Source organism: Gavia stellata, chromosome 27 (genome assembly GCF_030936135.1).
Source record: "Gavia stellata isolate bGavSte3 chromosome 27, bGavSte3.hap2, whole genome shotgun sequence".
NCBI classification, from domain to species: Eukaryota; Metazoa; Chordata; class Aves; order Gaviiformes; family Gaviidae; genus Gavia; species Gavia stellata.
In genome coordinates, this window is record NC_082620.1 from 3627592 (window position 1) to 3638664 (window position 11073).

General features: G+C 48.2%; 2 protein-coding genes across 2 annotated transcripts; one reads left to right on the plus strand and one right to left on the minus strand.

Moving 5' to 3' along the window:
• Nucleotides 1-412: 412 nt before the first annotated feature.
• On the minus strand, nt 413-6491 carry LOC104252015 (F-box only protein 6). The gene is made up of 6 exons (XM_059829858.1): nt 6476-6491; nt 4091-4422; nt 3361-3487; nt 2531-2626; nt 2065-2200; nt 413-1355 (listed from the first exon to the last, which is right to left on the minus strand). The coding sequence occupies exons 2-6, from the start codon at nt 4347-4349 to the stop codon at nt 1209-1211; spliced, it is 765 nt and encodes a 254-aa protein (XP_059685841.1). The 5' UTR covers nt 4350-4422; nt 6476-6491; the 3' UTR covers nt 413-1208.
• Nucleotides 4741-10657, plus strand: FBXO2 (F-box protein 2). Its single transcript, XM_059829859.1, has 6 exons — nt 4741-4770; nt 6401-6676; nt 7789-7915; nt 8013-8108; nt 8501-8636; nt 9063-10657. The coding sequence occupies exons 2-6, from the start codon at nt 6427-6429 to the stop codon at nt 9195-9197; spliced, it is 744 nt and encodes a 247-aa protein (XP_059685842.1). The 5' UTR covers nt 4741-4770; nt 6401-6426; the 3' UTR covers nt 9198-10657.
• The last annotated feature ends 416 nt before the right edge of the window (nt 10658-11073 follow it).

Sequence of the window (11073 nt, forward strand, 5' to 3'; positions counted from 1 at the left end):
AAGTATTTTTATTTTGTATGGGAGCTTCTACCACCTTTTCACACCTTTTCTGGAATATCTGTGGGATCTGTCAATTCCTATGAGAGGCTATACAGCCTTGGTCACTTCCCTTTCCATGGGAGAGCTTTCACCCACGAGTGGCATTAAGCAAGGTGGCATTTGCCTGTCCAGCAAGGACACTTGCCAAATGTCCTGTTCCTAACAGAGAACAGATAAGGGAAACACCGTTAATCCTAGACCTATCAAAGGAGATGGAAGACGACCTTTGTATTGGCTCTATGCATACGGGGTAGAAGACGTGGTTCATAGTATTTGAGCTGAGCTTGTTGGTCAGACAGTTTGATAAGACAGCCAGCTTCCTCCAAGTAAAAAGTGCAAGAATACTATAGATTCAGGTTGTGCACTGCTTTAACATTTTATATAGGGTTAGACCGTTCAGTACAAACCAAGTATTCCGGTAGTACAAAGGTAGTATGGAAAAAGCCCAGCACAATCAAAAGGCACTTACATTGTAAGGTAACCACCTTAAGGGATTCCTTATCTCCTGTTTCTCTAGCTGTTTATTCAAACAATGATGGGCTGTATTCGGACAGGGAAGGCATGTACCATTTTGATCATATACACTTACAGAAATGGTAAGGAATTAAGTAGCAGTGACACAGCATTTATGAAAAAGGGTGGACAGTTTCCTTATGCTATGAAAGATCTGATGTGAAAGATACATGGTTTTTCTATGTAATTAAACTGAAACAGGAAAATACCATACAAAACAAGTCTCTCTGTAGCACAGCCCTTGAGGACAGCTTTGATAATGTGAAATGAAATATTTTATCCTTATCTTTCATAAGTTCCATAAACAAACAAGAAATGGTTTCTATTTAAGACTTGGTGTTTGGCTGTAGCACAAGGCCATATTAACTAGAAAAGACAGATGTCATATTTAATGGTCCTAGTCTTCCTCCTGCAGAAGGGCACTAGTAATTGCAGTAACATCCACGGTACAGGAGGATGAAAGATGAAGACAGAAGTCCTTCCAAAGGGCTAGGCCTGCAGAAGTTCTGCTGTGAAAGAGGAGAACTAGCTGCTTGCATTTGAGATCAGCTGTGCAAGACAAAGCCAGGACACTCACACAGAGACTAGAGAAATAAGTGCACCTGAGACCACCTGGTTACAGTCCTGAGGTAAAAGCAAACACTTATATTGTGCCTTCATAACAATGTCAGGGGCCCAATGGTGATGCTGCTGTTGGTCACTCGGATCCCATACCACCCTGCCCAGAATTGGGTGTCTTGGCCTCCATGCTGAAACCAGATGTAACGAACTCCAGCTGGGTAATTCTGGAAGGTGTGAGAAATCTGGAGAGAAAGAAGAAAATCCCTCTTAATTTGCCTAAATAAACCAGCACAGACCTAGAAGCTAGGAGAACTACAGTATGTGAGTCTTGGTCTCAGGAAAAGCTCATTTAAGGTATCGTTCAATGAAAGTGCATTATGCCCCTTTTTGAGGGACAGGAAAAAAGCCTCTTATTCAGCTTTCTGCCCTGAAATTCTCTCCAAGTCAAACATAATGTTAAGCTTGATTCTTAGGTATATTTGTCATGTAAGCAAGAATGTAATGGGGAATCTACACCGAATCAAACTAGTTAAACACGTTTAGCAGTTTAAGAAAAGTAATGTCTGCAATACTTTAAATGACATCCATGCAGTAGTTTTAAAACAAAGCTTTTTGATCCAGTAAAACAAGAACTGTGCTCTTGTAACTTGGTTAGACAAAAACTTAAGTGTAAACCAGAAACAATTAAAGACGCTGGGCTAAAGTAACACAGAAGCCCAGGGGATAGTCTGGAAAACCCTGGGCATCTACAAGCCAAACCTGGCTCTTTCATGGCACTACTGCTTCTTCAGCATTGTCAACAGCAAGGACAGACTTGTCTTTTGTCTTGAGTAGAGGAGGCTGAAGAGCAGAGAAAGTAGGTCCACTTGGGACTTTTGGCCAGGTAAGACTTACAAGATTCAAGTGTCACGATACTGATGTAAAGCTACTGCCCACAGGGCTGCCGCTTACCTCTCTCCACACTGCATCGCTCCACTGCTCTATAACGACTGGCTCGGGGTGGAACTCCTCAAGGACAATGTAGTCTTCAGAAAGCAGCCTCACTGTAAGTTCATAGCGACATCCACAGTCAAATCTGGCAGCATACCTAGAGAGGCAAGGAGTAATCAAGGAGCAGGGTTGTATATACAGTGTTCAGTTTAGTGTTCAAAAGCAGGTCTCCAAGGGGATCCCTGTCTGCAGAGGAAAAGGAATGCCATCCCCATAGCTATCACGAAGTTCCAAAACTTCGCAGCTACCCTCCTCATCACAGGATTGCCACCTCCTTACAGCCCACTGAATAAACTTAGATTTAGCTTATGCTTTATTCAAGAAGTACAACCCCCAAAGGATAAAGAACTAATTTTATAGCACGAAAAGCTTCAGAGGCTTAGCTATCTCTAGGCCAGAAATTCTAGTTTTCAGTGCATACACTTACCAGTCCTTGACTACAATTTCAGGCCGTTTCTCATCCATCAACTGATTCCAGTATCCTTCTTTCTGCAGGGTAATGAGTTGAGACTTGAAGCATGGGCTGCAACAGCAATAGAAATATTTACAACTTCACAAAACATGCTTCTTCCCTCTCAACGTCCCCACTTTGCCTGACAGCTGTACTCTTGCCAAAAGCCCACCCAGACCTTGAAGGCCCGCAAGGCTGACCTGACTAAGGCATGTCTTTTTCCGTAGCCAGAACTAGACAAGGAAATGAACTGATTGATTAGCTTCACTCCCAGATAAAAGGAATAGTTACCTACAAGCTGGATTAAGAGGGACCCCTGCACTTGTATAGCATATATTGGTAGCAGGAAACTACTGCTTAATGGATGCAAGAGCGTCTAATCCTCTGTTGACAGCTTTTATTGCAAGCTGTTAGCATGACAAATACACCAACCATTCTTAGAGGTTACAGAGCTTTGACTTTGTCAGGGAGGTGCATCTGATGAGCTTGCCAAACCTCAACCTTTGCCTACCACCTTTGGTAGAAGAGCAGCAGAGATCCCATATAGCTTACCATGACTACAAAAAAGTTACAGGAAATTCCTGGTGAGGACAGAGAAATTCAGCAGATACTGTGATTAATTCTCTCAGCAGTACACCTCTCTCTTTAGACTAACAGGTATAAAAGGTTAATTAAGCGCCTCCTTTTTCCCCACACATGGGCTAAGGTTCAGTGACCTGCCTCAAGCCTTCTAATCATAGCGCCTTTGCAGACAGACAGGAGGAAGCAGGTCTCCCTGCTCTGTGTTACTGGAATCCAGTTCTCACCCGTATGAAGTGACAAAGTATTTGTGTACTTTAGGGTCTGGCATGTCTTTTCCGTGAGGTCCAGGCAGATCCTCAATCTTCCATTTATTTCCGTCATTATTATCAAGTTTCCAGTGCTTAAAGTTCTCTAAAAGCATAGATATCAAAGATGAGTATTAGGACATCACTTCAGTTTCCAGCAATATCTCTGCTTTTGTTGAAGAATCAGCTACAGAAGAATACTAGGAACCTACTTTGAGTTTTCAGATACACTGTATTGTTCCTACAGCTGGAAGTGACTCCTGTCTTTATGTTGTCATTGGCTGTCAGCAGCTAGGACAATAGGTAGCAACTTTCTGACCACATCAGAAACTCATCATCAGTAATAAAGGAGAATTACTGTAGTCATACTAGTTGAGTCTTTGACAACACAAATTCTCCAGCTGCCCAAATGTTTAATCCCAATACCTGATACTTGCATTACCATATTACACTTGCTGTGCAAATTAACCATCACTGACCGCAGTGCTGGGGCCTTAAGTGACTCCAGAGACTTTTCTGGTCGCAACCGCAGACACGTATTTACCAATATTGTATCTGCCCTCGGTAGTTTTATTGCAGATGTTTACTTGTGGATCCATCGGTAGCTGGACAGTCCCACACCACCAGCAGTACTTGAGTAACGCAGGACACTGACTCACTCTGACTGGTAGGAAACTCCTAGCTCTCTACCATAAATAATTAAACCAACCTTCAGCACAGGGGTTTTTGATTAAGTTTCTCTTCAAGTTGCAGAGCATATAGAAGATCTTCCAGTCAGAGACGCTTCTGTCCCAATTCGGGATATAAAACCCCTCGCGCTGGCACTTGCGTTTCCATAGGGTGGTCAGATCCACCACGTACCGCCACTGCGTGCAGACCCGTCTGCAGGCGCAGATCAGGTCCCGGGCTGGCAGCAGCGAAAGCAGCTCCACCAGGACGTCCTCGGGGAGGTCGCAAATGGTTGTCATCACAGCCCCACAGCCTCGGTGACGGGCTGCAGGGCTACGCGGCGGAAAATCCCCGGGCACCTACAGCACAGAGCTTCAGGAAACAAGCAGAGTTTCTACCGGTTACTAACAGAACCGCACGGCAAACCGCCGGCCCCAGGCTGCCGGGCCGCGGCCCCGACGAGCAGCGGGGCAGCGCGCCCCCCCGCCGCCGCCCCCCGCCCCGGCCCCGGCCCCACCTGCGCTCCGCCCGTCTGCGCCCTCCGGACACGGATGTGAGGCGGCCGCGGCCCTTCCGCAGCGGGCGGAGCGCAGGGCGGGCAGCCGCGGAAGGAGGCGGCGCCGCGGCCTCCCCGCCCCGCGGACCCTGCCCTTTATCAGGGCGGCCCGGCCCCGGCCCGCCCGCCACGGAGCCGCCGCCGCCCGCCCAGCAGCGCCGAAGGTAGGAGCGCGCGGCCCCTCCGGCCGGACCCGGCCCTGCCGGGAGGGCTGCGGGGACGGGGCGGGGCGGGCCGCCCGCCGCGGGGCACTGCGCCCTGGCCCCGCGGGTTTCTCTCTCCCAGGCTGTCTCGGCTGGGCAGCCGCGGAGGGAAGGCACGGGGGAGCGAGGGGCGGGGGGGCAGACAGGGAACCAGCGTGCGCCCCAAGCATGGCAAGGGGTGGAAGGTGCCAGTCCAGCTTTAAGATACTGTGGGTCGGAGTGGAAAAGGGAAGTCAGGACCTTCACCCCGTCCCTGAGTGCGTGGGAAATCCTTGCTAAGCGAGGGGAGCGGTAATGCTCCATCAGCAGGCAGAGAGCAGGTCAGGCGGGTGAAGTTCCTGCAGGGGATGAAGCCAGCATGATCTCTTTTTTCTTCAAAAAAGAAATCCCATTTTACCCTTCAGGACTGTGGATGAGGGTTGGAAGGGCGGGCGGGGAATGGGAAATCCTCAATACTACCCCCATAAAAGCCAGGGAATCTTAAATGACAGTTTCCTCCTGCTGTCTGCAGTGCAGATAGAGGACACATGATAGCTCTGCATCTGGAACATCTAGAACATCTAGATTTAGGATGCCATTATAGCAGTGACTCCCTATTTCTTCCCTCCCTTGCCAGATTTGGCACAGTTATATTTCATCAAGTAGCACATCAGGATATTTCACCTGCGTTGTTCCTAGTGCTCTCCTAGGCTTAATGACTCACTCCTGAGGAGTCTGGCTGCATCTGTGCAGTTTGCTGCAGTCTCAGCAGCTTCCCAGCATCAGGGCTCAGCCGAGATAAAAGCAGTGTCACAGTGCATCCCACACTGATGACATGGGGCTCTGAATCTGCATGCTCATCCTTCCTTATTCCTGCAGCACTTGGCCCTAGAACTCAGGGCAGCAGAGAGCTGTCGGGAGTCAGAGTGCAGAATTAGCACAGGAAGTTAAAGCACACACTTCTGACTTCATTGCTCAGGCTATAAGGCCATAGAAAAAGGGATTTTAAAGAATATCAACTGAGCTATTTACAGTTATCCTCAGACCTATACTCTATATAGAGGCTCATGACTAAGGAGATGAAGGGCCAGCCCCTTGAGGGAAAGCCTTTCAGATACAGAATGAACCACTGCAAATGCAGTTGGCAAGATGCTCACCACTGATATTTAGGTACTGCTGTGCAGCATTTGTTGTCAGTGATGTTCTTAAAGGCAGAACAAACACCCAGATGCCTCCCGCTGCAGAAGAATTCATTACTAAGCAGCTGATTTTTGCAGCAGCAGAGATTTCTGGAAGGACAATTCCAGTCTGGGAAACTGACAAACTGTCCACAATTGCAGATGTCAGCTACTTGCATTTTGTGGATGGATTTTACTAAGGGCTTCACTTAGAACATAAAATATTAATCTGCTCACACGCTTCAGGGTATTAGCTTAATAGGGGTCAGGAGGCCTTGAGGTTAGGAAGCAATCTACGCCCCCAAAATCATGCTTTCAGACAACACGCTTATTTTCCCTTTTTTCCAATGCATCAGCATTTGACACCGCCGAGGGTGGGGTCCCCATGTCTGAAGGGGCGCTGTGTCACCACTCCTTTCCCCCTGCTTTCTCAGGAAGCCCCATCCAGCCTGGCCCAAGGATGGAGTCCCTCCCTGAAGCAGTCCTGATCAGAATCCTGGCTTCCATACCTGCAGTGGATTTGGTGCTGGCGTGCCGCCTGGTCTGCTGCCAGTGGAAGAACCTGGTTGACGGAGCTGCGCTTTGGATCCTGAAGTGTCAGCAGGAAGGCCTCACTGGAGCAGAGTCACAGGAGAACGCAGAGAACTGGCAAAACTTCTATTTCCTGAGTAAGAAAAGGAAGAATCTCATCAAGAACCCATGTGGTGAAGGTGAGAGACAAGCATAACAAGCCCCAAGATTTCATAGAGATGACCAGTCACTGGGAATTGGGCATCTCCAGTCTTTGAAAAAAGATTTTAGTTGCCATCAGGTTGCAGCATTTTCTTCTTGCCCAAGTCAAATCACTTAATGCATGCAGTCAAATCATTTAATGGGCATAAAGGCCTTTGATAATCAGCCTTTGCAAAGGGCTCTACTTGACATCAACTTTATATAAGCCCTCAGGGATCAGAATCACATTTGGGAGACCAGTGTCCTCTGCAGAACCCCTGTCCAGTGCAGTAATGGTAGTGGCATCTGGATTTCCAGATTGCTTCTTGCTAAACCATGACAGGAAAGATCAAGCCTTTCCCCGCCCAGGAGCTAGTCTGCCCTTAGCTCACCAGACACTTCAGGCTTCCTTCCTTGAAGCAGCTCAGGCAAATCTTGTTTGTACCCTCCTTACTACAGCCCGTGTTAGAGCTGTGCATGTACCCCGTTTGCCATTATTCTGATAATCTACGAACTTCGCTTGCCAGATCTACAAGATGCTTAGCAATAAGCAGCAGTAACCAAGCCTCATAACCCAAGCAGCAACAAATACATTTCACACATCATAGACCAAAGCAATATCAACACAGCTTCTCCATTTTGTTTACAGATTATTTTTCTGCAAGCTTTTCCAACAGCCACGTTCCCTCTGGCTGAGACCAGAGAAGCCCAATGTTTAGGGCCCAACTGCTTTTAAGAAATACCACTTAGCAGTTTAGAAATAAAGCAATCAGCATCTCTCCCCAGGCTATTTCTAAGTTATGACACTGAAAGTGCTGACACACAGTTCAGAATACCTAATTTCACTAGAGTACTTTCTTAAATAAACCCACACGTACATAGCCATTTTGGTGGGGAATATTAGAGTTTGTTAACATTCAAGTTCAACCAGACTAAAGGTTTTTGCCCGACCTCTATTTAACAAACACCTCCGCAGTCTACATACAAAATTAGTGCTGCACCTAACAGCATACCTTTCATGAGCCAGAGAAAGGTTCCAGTGGGATAAGCTCAGGTTCCCCAGGCCCACAGAAACTAAGACTCATCTGAGTCTCTTTTCTGCCATTTGCAGAAGACTTGCAGCACTGGGGAGAGGTAGAGAATGGAGGTGATGGCTGGAAAATTGAAGACCTCCCTGGGGACTTTGGAAAAGAATTCCCTAGTGAAGAAGTCCATAAATACTTTGTTACATCTTATGAGTAAGGCTACTTTCTTCTCTTATTCAGGGACCGAGACATTTTTGGTTCCCCCAGGCCCAGGAGAGACTGTGATACCAATTAACATCTTGCATTTCAGGTGGTGTCGAAAGGCTCAGGTCATTGACCTTAGGGCTGAAGGCTACTGGGAAGAGCTGATGGATACAACCCAGCCTAAAGTTGTGGTAAAAGACTGGTAAGTAGCAAGGATGCCTCAGAAGGCAGGCAGAGTCTCAAGAAAGAGAAATAAGGGCAGGGAGGGTTATAGGATACCTGCACTGGGCCTTAACACCTCAGCTGCCAGATACCCTAGATGTGGGACAGGGCTGGGTCTTGGCTTACAGAGCTACTGGCAGCTCCCACAAGCTTCAAACTGTTGGTGCATATGGCCTCTAGAGACCAGGTTCCTGTTGTGAATGAGGGGGGGTAGTGGGTTGGAGTAAGAACCATCACAGATTTCCACCTCAAACCAAGGCCCCAGTAACTTGATGAGATTGGCAGAGCCTGCATTCACCCAGATGCAGTTGTACGCTCTGGCTCTTTGTCAAGTTCACACGGGTAAGACCAGCAGCTTGGATCGCCTTGCAGGTATGCAGGACGCAGCGATGCCGGCTGCCTTTATGAGCTCTGTGTGAAGCTGCTCTCAGAGAATGAGGATGTTCTGGCTGAGTACAGAAGTGAGACTATTGCCATCCCACAGGACAGCGATGCCAACTGGACTGAGGTGAGTTACAGCTGTGGGCTCCGCAGGTGACACCCAACCTGCATGAATCAGGAATATTTTCAAGCAGAGAGAAGCAGGAGAGTTCTCTTGGAGAAGGCTCTGTCATGTGTTCTGTAGAGCCATGACCCTGTGATTGAACAGAGGGATTATACTGGAAGGCTACCTTACATAAAACTTGGAAACTTGCTGAGCCACCACTGCAGGTGTAAGATGAAAGAGATGCCCAACTGGGAGAGGTTCAATGGCCTCTGACCAACAATGGGATCAAATCTCCTCCCACTAACTCCCACTGTAAATGTCCTCATTGTTACCCAACCTGGTAGGTGTGACTCGGGCAGGTGGGGTTGAAGGCTCTGTGCACTAAAGAAGGGTAAGTTCACAGTGGTTTGATGCTTACCAACAACCATTTTGTCTCTCATCCCAAAGATCTCCCACACCTTTTCCAACTATGGGCCTGGGGTCCGCTTTGTCCGCTTCGAACACGGTGGCCAGGACACGCTATTCTGGAAGGGATGGTATGGCGTACGTGTTACCAACAGCAGCGTAACAGTGGAGCCATAGCCGTGCTGATGTGGGGTCTGCATGCTGGAGCTGACTTCCCTCAGGGCATCCCATGGCCTTTGGATGGTTTCTGCATGGTGCTGCTTCCAGGCTGTAGAGCATACAACCTTTCTGTGTATGAGTGTGCGTGCAAGATGCCAGGAGCCACCATCCACCTTTCCTCAAGGGGACTATGCAAAGAATGCGAGTAGATTAGTGAGTGCACCACATTAGACTCAGCCTCGCTGCTTGCACTGATGTTCTCTGTCAGACATGAGATCACCTAAAAATCATGCAGACCTTCTCTGCTAAGCCACTAGCCCCTAGCACCCAGCCTGAGCTAGACACCCCGCTCCTGCCTGCTTCCCAGACTTGGGCACCCCGTAACTTTAAGGAGTACTTTGGGCATATTTTCTGGAAGTTAAAGAGTGGAAAAAAAAAAATGAAGAAAAGCATAGACCTCGTGTCTGAGAACATACCAGGGAAACCCAGAGCCCTGTCACATCTCTGTCACCAACTGCTTCCATGACCTGCAGTAAGAACCTTAGCTTCTCCCCTTTATAAACAATGGATGTCATTGCTTGCCTCATAGGAGCTCTAGCTTGGCTGCTAAGTGCTTAATTTTTAGTGATGATAATACAAAGCAATAGGGATTGGATCCTCTTCTCTTACACTGTTCCCAGCATCCATTTATGAAGGAAAGCGTTGGGAGCTGAAACCTCTCTGGTGTCCAACCCTGGGGCTTCATTTGGCTCCCTCGAACAGGCAGCAACTGAGAGTAATTGCTGGGAGAGAGACAACAAGGACTTAGGGAAGTGGGTTAGAAGCAAATTAGGGAGGGGGTCCAGGAAGAAATGAAAAACTCATCTACCCTTTCCTGGCCTCTGCATGCTTCATGTAACAAGCACCCTGGTCATCCAGTGTGACTCTTTGCAGGCAGGAGATATTCTTCACACAGAAAGCTGTTGTTAGCGCCACTTGATCGCAGTTCTTCCTGCTACTAAGAGCAAAAGTACACGTCTGCCTCCACTCCATATGCTCACTGACAAGACAGCACTTCGTACACCCTCCCACTAGTGCCTCTTGATATCGCTCAGGGCTGTGAGCCACCATCCTGAACAAAGACACCTAAGCTTCCCTGAGCCAAGCCTGTCCCTGCTAGTCAGTCCTCCTGGAAGAGCATCCCCTTAATAGAGCTGGTGTTGCCTAGAGAGATAGGCACTTACATTTTTGTGTCCATCTGTCTGTCTGCCCTTCCTGGGCTGCCAGCGCATACATACTTGAATGCCACTTTGCATCAAAGTGCACCATTACAAGTGCAGTGTACTACTATTACCTGTAGCCAAAGGAGAGAGCTTCCGAGCTGGTCACTTTGTGCACACCCTGCTTCATCGGGCTTTCTGCGCTGCTGCACCTGGGTGCCTAGGGCACACTGGCCTTCCAAACCACAGCCGTGCCAAGCCAGAGTCCAGGCAAACATAATAAAATGACACAATTCTGTGTGGATCTTCCCTTGTGTGCTGGGTGTTTGTGTCCTGTGCTTAAGCATGCTTTTTCTGTTCAGTTATGCGAAGTGATGTCAACCAGTCCTACCCAAAAAACAGGAGTCATTGTATCTTGTATAATACCATGAGTTTCTTGGGAAGAGGTACATGCTCTGTTCCCCGACCCAGCAGCCTGTACCTGTTGGAAGCCCTTGATGGGCAAGGGGTTTGCAGAGCAGCAGCAGGCAGAGGTGCACCAAAACATTCATGCAAGGCACAGAGGAGGTCCAGGAAGGCTCCTACACAGCCCAGCCCTGACAGATGCCCTCCAGGTCATCTGTATTAGCTCTACTGTGAGCTCAGCCTTGGTTCTGACCCAGGAGAAACCAGAACCAGTTCAGAATTTAACTCTT